This window comes from Aquarana catesbeiana, linkage group LG01 (genome assembly GCF_042186555.1).
Source record: "Aquarana catesbeiana isolate 2022-GZ linkage group LG01, ASM4218655v1, whole genome shotgun sequence".
NCBI lineage: Eukaryota > Metazoa > Chordata > Amphibia > Anura > Ranidae > Aquarana > Aquarana catesbeiana.
Window position 1 is genome coordinate 876,726,093 of NC_133324.1, and position 13,206 is coordinate 876,739,298.

General features: G+C 40.9%; 1 protein-coding gene across 2 annotated transcripts in view; it reads left to right on the top strand.

Annotated features, from left to right (window-relative positions):
• Positions 1-305: 305 nt before the first annotated feature.
• Positions 306-13,206, top strand: part of STK32B (serine/threonine kinase 32B) — a 335,065-nt gene continuing 322,164 nt past the window's right edge. The window contains exon 1 of one of the 2 annotated variants that reach the window (XM_073610257.1): positions 306-996. In XM_073610257.1, the coding sequence (XP_073466358.1) occupies positions 988-996 (9 nt within the window). In that variant the 5' untranslated portion in view covers positions 306-987. The remainder of the gene's footprint in view (positions 997-13,206) is intronic. The other variant, XM_073610249.1, reaches the window with a different exon arrangement.

The following is a 13,206-nucleotide window of genomic DNA, read 5'->3' on the forward strand; positions in this document are numbered from 1 at the left end:
ATTAAAGCTCATCCAAACATTATTATAATAAAAATATAAAAGAACAGACCCTGCATGGACACATCTTACCATTAAAGCTCATCCAAAAGTTATTATAATAAAAATCTAAAGAGCAGACTTTGCATGAACACATCTTACCAGCAAAACTCATCGAAACTTTATTATAATAAAAAAAGAAGAGAACATAATGTATCTGCCTAGTATTAAGCAAAAGACAGAAAGGTCTTGGCTGCAGAGAGTGGAATTAATCAAGTCCTTTATTCTGTCACTGCAACCTGTGCTGCCAGCTATCTGCTCTGCATTGAGCTCCTACCTCCAGCTGTGAATATGTTAATACTCTTTCCGTGTCTGATTTCCCTAAGATCATACTAGAGCTCTCTTCCCCTCCCCCTCCTCCCTCCGTTCTCGTGTATTGATATGCTATGAGCAGCACGTTAGTAAATAGCAAAAGCAGTTCCAGCGTGCCAAGGAAAAGATGGATCTCCTGCGCTGCGCCTGCTGGCTCTGTGCACAGGAAGGATCCCCCAGCCCACCAGCAGCTCACTCCAGCCAGGACCACTGCTGATGTGAGCCATCTGTGCTGCGGGCGAGGAGAGGACTGGGGCTATGGACGGCCATCTCTTCATTGTTCTTCTGTAGGCAAGAGGTGGACATAAAACCTTCAGAGAAGAGGTGCGGGACGACAGTCTGCGGAGAAGAGGTGCGGGACGACATCAAACCTTCAGAGAAGAGGTGCGGGAAGAGGAAGACAGTCTGCGGAGAAGAGGTGCGGGAAGACATTCTGCGGAGCCTAGGTGCGGGAAGACACAGCCCGCGGAGCCTCTTCTTGGTCACAAAGTGAACTAGACTCCGTTTCTGGATGGGATTGTCTCACTTGAGATGCCGCATGCTCTTCCACAGCTGGACTCTTCTTATTGGGGATGCTAAGAGCCCCGAGGATCATGATGGGGGCCAACCACTCGCACAAAACTCCGGTGTTTGACGAGAATGAAGACGGTAAGTAGCTGTCCATGGTCCCTGCACTAACCTTGGTGCTGAAACAGAGCGCAGCCATTAGCCTTAACTCATCCCACTACATGGCTTGTACAGTTCCAGTTGTTGTAGGATCTACTACACATCTAAGTCTACCCTACTAGGACTGCATAGCATGGCATGCTGACACTTGTAGTATCCTAACAACTGGGGAACTGCACCTAGTCCATGACTTTTTTTTATGTAGACCAGTGGTTACCAATCTCAGTCCTCAAATACCCCCAGCAGGCCAAGTTTTGGGAATTTCCTTTACATAAAATATATGTCATAAACCATGGACAGTGATTTAAATCACCTGTGCAAGGTGAAGAAACTCTTGAAAACATGACCTGTTGGGGGACTGAGGTTGGGAACCACTGATGTAGGGATCTTCGTTTACTTATTATTATTTGTTATTATTAAGATAATTTTCCAGTGTATTGAAATAATAATAATTATGCTAATAATTTTGAAGGTTCATTTATTCGGTCAGGCTATGCTAAGCTTGTAGTAGTTTGCAACACTGAACTGGACTTGCTTTGTAATGTTGAAGATTCTTTGACACTCATCCAATTGTCTTCTGAAGTTCTAATTACTGTCAGGTACATACCCCGAGTAACTCAGTTACCTGCATGTTGAAGACGTTTCAGCACTCATCCAATTGTCTTCCTCAGTTCTAAAAAGTGTAAGGAACATATCCCATATTTATAGGCACACAGGTAATGTAGACCTTCATCTACTGACATTATTATTGTTATTAGTATTATTATTATTATTATTGTTATTTTTATGAACATAGTCATTTAATGTATTGAAATAATAATGGTAAAAAATAATAACAATTATAATAACTGTGAGGATCCCATTTATGTAGTCATGCTATAGCTAGTAGTAGTTAACAAAATTCAACTAGACTTGTTCTATAATGCCAAAGACATTTCAGCACTCATATAATTAGCTTTCTTAAGCTGTGTACACACGAGCGAAATGTCCGACAGAAAAAGTCCGACGGAAGCTTTTCATCGTATATTCCGATCATGTGTGTGCCTCATCGGACTTTTTTTTTTTCGAAAATTCTGACGGACCTAGAAATAGAACATGTTCTAAATATTTCCGACGGAACCAATTCCCATTGGGAAAACCGCTCATGTGTATGCTGTTCCGACGGACCAGAAACGACGCATGATCTGAAGCAAGTACGAGACGGAAGCTATTGGCTACTGGCTATTGAACTTCCTTTTTCTAGTCCCGTCATATGCGCTGTCCCGTCACCGCGTTGGTCGGACTTTGGTCGGACTTTGGTTTGACCGTGTGTAGGCAAGACTGCTTGAATGGAATTTCCGTTCTGTCGAAGAAACCTTTGGAGTTTATTCCGATGGCAAAACCGGTCGTGTGTACAGGGCATGAGTTCTAAAAAGTTTCAGGAACATACCCCCCATTCATAGGCACACAGGTAATGTAGAACTTCATCTACTGACATTATTATTATTATTGTTATTTTTATGAACATAATCATCCAATGTATTGAAATAATAAAAAAAATAACAATAATTATAATAATTGTGAGGGTCCCATTTATCTAGTATAGCAAGAAGTAGTTAGCAAAATTCAAGTAGACTTGTCCCAGCATATATAGCCATATAGGTACATTTTTTATGTAGATCTTCAGTTAATGACTTATTATTTTTTATTATTATTACCATCATCATCTTAAGAATTGAAAAAAATAATAACAATAATCATAGTAGTACTAAAAATTATAAAAAACATTTGTGAAGGTTCCCATGCCACAGCTAGTAGTAGTTATCAGCATTGAAGTATGAATGTTGAAGACATTACGGCACTCATCCAATTGGTTTCCTCCATTTTAAGAAGTGTCAGGAACATACACCAGTATTTATAGCCACACAGGAAACTTTTTATGTAGATCTATATTTACTGATGTATTATTATATTAGTTTGTTTTTAATGTTAACATCATCATCCAATGCATTGTAAGAATGTCAATAGTAATAATACAAAATTATAATAATCATTGTAAATATTCCCATCTATCCCTGGCATGCTGGACTAGGTCTGTAATGTTGAAGAAGATACTTTAATACTCATCCTATTGGCTTCCTGAGTAATGATGAGTGTCAGGAACATACTCCAGCCTTTATAGCGACGCAGGTAACTCAGTCACCTTCATCCAATCACTATGTGTTAAGGCAGATGTTCTCTGTCCATGGACATAATGGGAGGTGTGAAGGTATGTGAAACTACCCTGTTCTAATTGTTCACGCCTCCTATTGCATTAAGGAGACTGAATTACCCGCGTGGCTATAAAAAGCTAGGATATGTTCCTGGCACTTGTTTGAACTAAGGAAGCCACTTGGAATAATAGTTAGCTAGTAGTCGTCAATCACATTCAACTGAGCTTGAAAGGACTGGTTCTGTAATTTTGAAGATGTTTGACCACTCATCCAAGTAGCGTCCAATGAAGTAAAATAAAATGCCCCCTGAATTAAAATTTTTAGCAACAATCATGTGAAGTGTAAAATACATTTCTGCCTGTCCAACAGTACTGCAATCTTATCTTACATTTAAAAGCTTCACCTTAAGGGGTATTATAAAATTTATCATAGTAATTTATCCAGTGAATACACATGTAGATTTGTTTTGCGAGAATAGAGCAAAAAAAAAAATTTAATGTTATTACATTATTTCCTCTGCTGGTCGCATTGCTATGACTAGCGCCATCTAATGGTCAAATGCTTAACAGCCTTATAACATTCATTTTTTGCCCCATTCCCATAGAGTGAATGCATACGCATGTGAAGAAATGAAGAATGGCCGCACTTCCATACACGATGCAATTAGGATTTATTACAAAAGTAAAAACATCAGTACACAATGGTACATAAGCAGAGGGACAGGGGTGACGTGTTTCACATGGCTTGCATGCTTTGTCAGACCCTTAAAGGGTGAACCGCGTCACCCGTGTTCCCTGCTTAGGTACCATTGTGTGCTGATGTTTTTACTTTTCCAATAAATCCTAATTGCATCGTGTATGGGAGTGTGGCCATCCTTCGTTTCTTCACACAAGTTTCTGTTGCAGTGACAGGGCATGCACTCCTACCTACGGGCTGTTAAACTTGGAGCCCTACTTACACACCTGGAGCAGCTGAATTTGCTTATTTGAATGCATATGCCCTTTTACTGGATGAACTGTTATGTATTTTTTTTTTATAAATACACCTCTATGTGTTAGAAGACAGCAGTGCTATTAATTTAACTTTGATTGGTGTATTTTTTTCAAAAATTTGCCTTCACTTTTGAGCATTCTAATCAGCAGTGAAACAGAAATGGCAGCATTTCAGGTGTTTTTTAAGCCCTGTGATTGGCACTGCTCCATACCATGGTTTTGCATGGAGCTGGGTAGTGCACATTATGTGGCAATGTGGCCTCCAAAAATAAGACACGCAGCTATTTTAGAAGCTTTAAACATCACGTTGCATACATTAAGTTTACGTATACTTTGTCTAGGGTTCCACTTTACTATTGTTAAAGAAATTAGCTCAATGTATGGAAATTAATAGTAATATATTTTGCTCAGTAGGGAATATATGTAAACGATTATTGCATTTGTTATTATTATTATTATTATTTATGGCACTATTATTATGGAACTAAAATATTATTAGACTCATTAAGACTCACTTATGAAAAGATAATTGATTACAATTATTTTAGAAGGCACCAGCTGCTAAAGATGATGGAGATTGGTGGATGTGATTATTGTTTTTATTGGAAGATTTTGCACAGGTTTAAAAATATGGGATGGATGAGCCTAATAATGTTCAATAGGAAAAGATTGCCAGACTTAATCCGTGTTACATGGTAGGATACTGTTTAAATGCAGGCAGAATTTGCTTTGTTGTACTCCCTTCTCTTCCATTTCCTTCTACAAAAGTTTCTTGAAAGAAGATGGAAATGCCATAGGTGTGGGAGTATACATTGTAACATGATTTCGCTAGACCCAAATCCTCTGGGATTATGGGAAAGGTCAGCTAGTCATCATAATACGGATTACCTGTATCACTTAGTAGTGCCTGCAATAGCTTATTATAGAGGCGAGAGCATGCTAGGTCATATTTTAACATTAATCATCTGAGCCTGTGCAGTGTAATTAGAAATCCCTTTCAGTTTCTTAGTAGAAAATGTCACTATGGCTTAAACTTTTACTTTTATAATGGTGAAGAATTTCTTTTAGCAAAGCAGCTCTATGTGGAAACATTATACTTAGAGGAACTATAGTGTTTTTCATTTTTCTAAAGCGCACAAGTGAAAGAGATAAGCATAAAGCAATAATAAATCCAAAAACAAAAATGTAATATATTTCAGCTTACCAATCCTTAGATGTAGTGACTGCAATAGTTTTATTTTTTATGGCTTTTTTTCCCTTTATTTCACCTGATGATCCAGCCAGTAACCGGTTGACCATTGTCAGCACCAGTGGATGCCCGTCCATTAGGGGCGCATGTGCGCCGACCCCCCCTATCCATGCGTCCAGCCCCCTGATCTACATACAGGGCGCCAGACGCATTGGATTCCAATGGTGGGGTGTGTTTTTTTGGAGCATGTGATTAGGGCCAGCTAGGCTTCAAAAAAGAGTGGGCTCTGCGCCCCGACCCCACCCAGTTTTGTGACAATAGCGAATGAATATTCACTATTTTCACACTGATCCTCCTCTCAGTCAAGCAGGAAGGGGGTCACGAGACCTGTCACTCGATTGGCTGGAAGGAGATCTGATCCGATTGGCCACCAGGAGAAGGGAGGATAGTTTAGGGAACCGAGACCCGCCCGCAGCCTGGAGCGCTGCCCACGAGATGGGGTTAGTGCTGCCCCTGACTTACTGACTGGCAGGCGAAGGGGTGCCGCCCATGACCCCCATGACCCGGCCAGCCGAACGGTGGTGGCTTCAGTGATGACCCTTAGTTCGGATAAAGTAAGGAAGGGTTATAACCCAGGTCAGTTTTTTTTTTTTTTTTTTTCATTTGTGTCCCATTGGGGAGATTTACCCTCATTTCCTGTCCTATAGCCAAAAGAGGATGTGATAAAAAATCCCTCAAAAGAGAAGGATGTCACCAGGATCACCAGAACTAGTGTCCCCAATGGAAGATAATGTAAATCATTGGAGGGGATGATAAGGGACCATATCCAAGAATTTGCTGATGAAAACAGTATCATTAGTAGTAATTAGCATGATTTATGAAAGGTCATTCCTGCCAGACCAATCTGCTAACATTCTACGAGGAAGTGAGCTGTCATCTAGATCAGGGGTCTCCAAACTGTGGCCCGGGGGCCTGATGCAGGCCTTTGCTTGCCTTTATCCAGCCCTTGGGGCACTTTTCCTTCCACTGATACAAGACACTATTCCCTTCACTGAAACCAACAATGGGGCAATATTTCTGCTACTGCCATTAACAATGGGGCACTATTTCTCCCATTAAAGGCAATGATGGGGAACTATTCCTTCCCACTGAAACCAACAATGGGGCATTATTAATCCCACTGACCCCAAAAATGGGGCATTATTAATCCCACCTACACCAAAGTTAGGGCATTATTAATCCCACTGACACCAAAGATGGGGCACTATTAATCCCACTGACACCCAAGATGAGGCACTAATAATCCCACTGACACCAATGATGGGGAACTATTTCTCCCACTGACACCAAAAATGGGGCACTGTTCCTCCCATTGACACCATTGATGGAGCACTATTCTTTAAACTGACATTAGCAATGGGGCACTATTAATCTCACTGACACCAATAATGGGGCACTATTCCTCCTACTGACACCAGTGATAGGGCACTATTTCTCCCCCTAATACCAAAGATGCATTGTTTACTCCCACTGAGGCCAGGAAAATGTCTACTTCCAATGGTCACAGTCTGGCCCCCATAAAGCCTGAAGGAGAGTATACTGGTCCTTTGCTTAGAAAGTTTGGAGACCCCTGATCTAGATAAAGGTAGGCCTGTGGATGTGGTGTATCTGGATTTTGCAAAAGCATTTAAAACAGTTCCCCATAAATGCTCAATCTACAAACTGAGGTCTGTTGGCATGGATCATAAGGTTTGTTCTTGGATAGAAAACTGGTTACAGGGGTGTGTCCAAATGGTGGTGATAAATAACGTGTACTCAGACTGGTCTGGAGTGGTAAGTGGGGTACCTCAAGGCTCTGTCCTGGGACCAATTCTGTTTAATGTATTCATAAATGATATAGAGGTTCAATCTCAGTGTTTGCTGATGGTACAAAAATAAGTAGGGGAATAACTTCACAGCAGGACATAGAAATTTTACAAGTAGGCCTGAATAAGATAATGGGGTGGGCAACTACATGGCAAATGAGGTTTAATGTTGAAAAATTTAAAGTAATAGAAAAATGTAAAGTAATGCACTTGGGGGTTAAAAATGTTAATGCAATTTATACGCTAGGGGGAGAACCTCTGGGGGAATCCAGGATGGAGAAATATCTGGGGGTCCCAGTAGAAGACAGCAATAGCATGCAGAAGAGAGAAGATATGATAGTGGTATACAAATACCTCAATGGTGATCCCAGCGTAGTAAAAAAACTATTCAGCCTCAGGGAGTGTAAAAAGACATTCACTGAAACTAGAGGAGAAGCGGTTTAACACTTCCTGTCCCATAGACACAAAGCATGTGAGAGGAAATTCCTCCAAAGTGCGTGAATCCGGGTTTGTCACCAGGGTCAACAGAACTAATGTCCCCATAGGAAGACTCCCCCTCTGTTAGTGTTCTGCTGTCAACCCAAAATTGGGGATCTTCTTTAACTTTCCCTTTTGATGATAAAAGTACACAGGACAAATAGAGAGGGTTAATCTCTCTAATGGGAGCACAGACAGCAATAAAACCTGACAGGTGTTCTAATCCATATCCACCCTATCCAAAACAAAAAAATGCCCTTAGTTATACTTTACCAAGCCTCAATGTGCAAGAAATGTACCTGCACTATATTTGGCAAAATCAGCACTCTAATGCCCCGTACACAGGGTCGGACATTGATCGGACATTCCGACAACAAAATCCTAGGATTTTTTCCGATGGATGTTGGCTCAAACTTGTCTTGCATACACACGGTCACACAAAGTTGTCGGAAAATCCGATTGTTCTGAACGCGGTGACGTAAAACATGTACGTCGGGACCATAAACGGGGCAGTGGCCAATAGCTTTCATCTCTTTATTTATTCTGAGCATGCGTGGCACTTTGTCCGTCGGATTTGTGTACACACGATCGGAATTTCCGACGGATTTTGTTGTCGGAAAATTTTATATCCTGCTCTCAAACTTTGTGTGTCGGAAAATCCGATGGAAAATGTGTGATGGAGCCTACACACGGTCGGAATTTCCGACAACAAGGTCCTATCACACATTTTCCGTCGGAAAATCCGACCCTGTGTACGTGGCGTAAAACACACAATGCATTCCTATCAGTGTATTGTGGCGTGCTGTAGGACAGTTGCGTTTGTTTAGACCAACCTTCTTCAACCTTTTTACCCCAGAGTATTTCCCCCAAAAATGTCAGGTCTCAGGGAACCCCAGCTAAGTTTGATTCATTGAGGGGTCAGTGGTCAAACCGCCCCTTACATTGATTTATAATGGGAATAGTAAGGATCATTGGAATACATGGTGTATTGTAATTTGTGACTGGAGGTGCATTGAGATTGTTAGGCATCTCTTTACTCCTGGAACCCTTCTAATTGGTCCTTGTGGAATTCTGAAGGGAGAAATATTGTATCTATTTTATGAACTTGTAAATGATTTTGTAAAATATGATTAATTATTGGTTTAGCCCTAAGATTAGCAATAACTACACATTTTAATGTATGTGTTTGTAGCCCTAATGAAGGGGGGCCCCTGCAACCTGCCAAAATGTGTTGACACACCTCGTAAACACAAATCTCTTTCAGTGCAGTAGCACATCTAACCTCCAATCTCCTTACATTTGTGGTCAGTGAGAAGGATACAACCCTACAGACAGCTAAAAATCATGCTGCTGATGCCAAGTGGCCATGCCATGAAACTATGCAAGCACCATCTAAGGAGAGGTCACCGCAACTCAAGAAACCTCTAGCAACCTCTAAAGGAACCTTAGAGTTCCATGGAACCTTGGTTAAAAATGGCTTGTTTAGACTGTATATGTGCATTGGGGTCCTATTCAGAAAGAATGACAAAACATGTACTGTGCATTAAGTGCATAAATGCACACATGAACATGCAAGCAAAGGATACCTTTCAACAAAGTTTAAAGGCAGTCATGACAGGTTAAGTTCCTTTGAGATTTTGCAGTAGACAATATTCTTGAAAGAAGAAGAGCAGAAAATTGTTCTCCTGTATGAAAGGTTTAGTGTTTTGTAAGGGTAGTGTTCAGCACATCTTGCTGTAATGTTTAGCCTCACCTCCAGTACTGCCAAGCTGTTCTTTCTATATATGCTTATTACCATGACAGCTCTTAAACATTTTGATTGTCGGTGAGCTTGGTGTCAACTGTAGTGTTGCACAAGATGCTGAAATCACTTCAAAGAGAGTAAACACTGCTCTTGCAAAAATAATGAAGCACCATTAGAACAATCAATAGAACAAACCCATGTATCACCCCACCATTAATAACAAATGCTAGCACAAAACATTTTACTTGCTTATGCTTTAATGGATTTAATGTATGGTCAGGGACATCTTTAATATTGATTGGACCCTGGGCAAAAATTTTCTTGCCCCCCCCCTCCATGCAGTTTCGCTCTCCACTTGCTTTGAGACATACAATAAATAGCAGCTAGACTCAAAATCCGTTTACTGAATCAGATCAGGCAGAGATTGTGATTGGTTGCCAGAGGTTACAGTGTATCGTTACCGCTCACTGATTAGTTGCTAGAGGTTACAGCACATGATTTATGCTTGTTGATTGGTTGCTAGAGATTACTGTACATCAAAACTGCTCACTGATTGGTTGCTAGAAGTTACTGCACATCATTAGTGCTTACTGATTGGTTGCTAGAGGTTACAGCACATCATCTTCTCACTGCCTGCACACCATGGATTGAGGAGGTGAGGGGACCCATCAATAGACAGAAAACTCCTAGGGATCCTAGGACTTGTGGGATCAGTGGCAGTGCTGGGGGGAGGGGTGGGTGTGATCAATTTCCAGCATGCCCCTTTATCTCCCCAGTGGCAGCATTCCATATAGGTGATGGTGAATATGACCTCAGGGGGGCATGATATATATATATACATGAATACTGCCTCTATTTACATATGAATGCTGCCAGTCCATCGCTATTTACATATGAATATGAGCCACTATTTTCATATCAATGCTGGTATTGACATGTAAACACAAGGTCTGCAGATGAATCATCTGTACACAACAATAGGGCAGAGCTGGGCAGCATTAGTAACATAACTTCACACTGAGATACCAGGACACAGCACTGGACTAAAACCTCAAGGGACGAGGAAATTTAAACTGGGATAGTTGGCAAGTATGAGGCAGCTGCTTTGGGCCCCACAATAATGACAGGGCCCAGGGCAGCTGCCCCTTTTGCCCTGCCTTAAAGACGGCCCTTTGTATGGTTGTGAGATATACTGAGCATGACCAGGTTCTTACTGAACACCTAGATCATATGACAAATTGCTGTATATACAGCTAATTCCGCGCACACATGAGCGGACTTTCCGGCGGACTTGGTCCGACGGTCTTTCCGACGGACTTTCTGACTAGGTCCGACGTTCTTTCCGAACCAACGGACTTGGCCACACACGATAGGACTAAGTCCATTCATAAGTCCATTTGGTTTGAACGTGATGACGTAAACGGGACTAAAAAAAGAAGTTCAATAGCCAGTAGTCAATAGCTTCCCTTGCGTCGTATTTGGTCCGTTGGACCAGCACACAGACGAACAGTTTTCCCAATTTTAGTCCATCGGACTTTGAGTCCATCGGACAGATTTGAAACATGTTCTATTTCTAGGTCCTTCAAGTTTTTATCCCGAAAAGCTATCGGACTAGCCCACACACTATCGGATTGTCCGCCGGACTAATCCTGTTGGACCTAGTCCACCGGAAAGTCCGCTCGTGTGTACGTGGCATTACTTATCCTTCTTGTTATATTAACCTCCCTGACGGTTTTCCTGAGTGTAGCTCAGGGTTAAATTTCAGCACCATTAGCGGTAACCCAGAGCCACACTCGGGATTACATCTCAGGATCCTGGTGCGGTGTTACTTACCTTGTCCCCAGGATACTGCGATGTCCTCCGCTGTGTCTGCAAGCTCTGTCCTCCTCCAAAGCCTCTCTGTGCCAGGCTCCATTCCCTGCAAGCGTTGCAACGCATGGGGCGGAGCCTGGCGGCAAATTAAAAATAAAGTAAAAATCATAACACATACAGTACTGCAATCTTACAGATTAAAGTACTGTATGAAATTATTTCACATCCCTTTTGTCCCCAGTGCTTTGTCCAATGCCCTGCATGCAGTTTTATATGATATATACTGTTCTTTCTGCCTGGAAACTTTGTTGTTGAGATTGTCCATAGCAACCAAAAAGTGTCCCTTTACATCAAAAGTGGCTTTAGACCAGCTAGAAAACAGCGATAGTAAATTAGAACACTTGCACAATTGAGCGATAGTGAATTGTGGGGAAATTTATTTTATTATTATTATATTATTATTTTTAAAAAATTTTTATATTTATTTATTATATTATAATCTATTTTTTTGTGTTTCAAACTTCATCATACCCGAGATATCTACTAGACTCTTGGTGGACAGATTTAAGTGTGTTATTGTTAAGAATTACAGGCCTGCAATATAAAAACCGCCAAAATAATTGTACCGCTTTCAGCACCTAAAATCTGAAATAATCATACCGCCAGGGAGGTTAAGAAAGAGTCAGGCTTTGTAGATTTTTGGTCGATTCTCTTGTGGTTTGTTATTCAATAACCTGATGAAGAGCAGTGGCGGTGGCAGTTTTTTTTCAGGGTAATCTATGGCCATGAATTTGTATGTGTTTTTGTATTTAACATTGTCTTTTTATTGCATTTTCCATCTGCAAATTGTGTTTTGTGCAGCTGTGTATGCAGGTGTAAAGTAGGTAAATAGTTAATAACACTGTGAAATCCTGCACTAAACAAGTGATTAAAAAAGAATAATTGGTGATAGGGATAAAATGAATTATAAATATAATTGATTACTAACATTCAAGGTTGCTGCTCTCAAAGTGCATGTGCCTTAAAAAATGTGAACAGGATAAGATCGCTACCATATACTATACTAATACATCACCAAATAAATCATAACAACTCATATCAAATAAAAAATAACAATATATAAACTCCATAAATTCCAGTGAACAAATAAATAAATATATAAAGTTCATGTGAAGCCAAGTAAGTTTTTGCAGTGCAGCTTCAACTTAATCGACAAACATCAGTGCAAAATCCGTGCTGCCCTCTGTGTGCCCTCTCACTCACCAGAGATCATGGACTTCCATAACAGAAGTCGGATGCACTTTGAGAGGGTGGCTGGGCTTAGTAGTCCCACTGGCTGTATCACTGCGGGGATGGGTACAAATGGCAAAATAAGCTATATAGCGTAATTCTGTATATTTATTGTATGAAATCCAAAATTCCAGGTAATCCACTCATATTAAAACATTAAAAACAATGTAAAATCGGAACTGGAAGTAGCCGGCTGGCCAGGTTGTGACATCATTTTTGGCAGGCTTTTGTTTCCGGTTTTACATTGTTTAATATGAGTGGATTACCTGGAATTTTGAATTTTATAAAATAAATATACAGAATTATGCTATATAGCTAATTTTGCCATTTGTACCCATCCCTGGAGGTTCGTTGAAGACAGCACCTTTTGTAGCTGGAGTTACAGCCTGTGGTACCACAGAGCCCAGCAGTCCTCATAACGTTTTCACACTTCTTAATGGGATTCCGGGATTTCTGATGGCTCAGTAAGGACAACGCAAGCCGCAGTGATACAGCCAGTGGGACCACTAAGCCCAGCCACTCTCTCAAAGTGCATCCGACTTCTGTTATGGGAGTCCAGGATCTCTGGTGAGTGAGAGGGCACGCAGAGGGGAGCACGGATTTTGCACTGATGTTTGTCTTGGCACTTTAT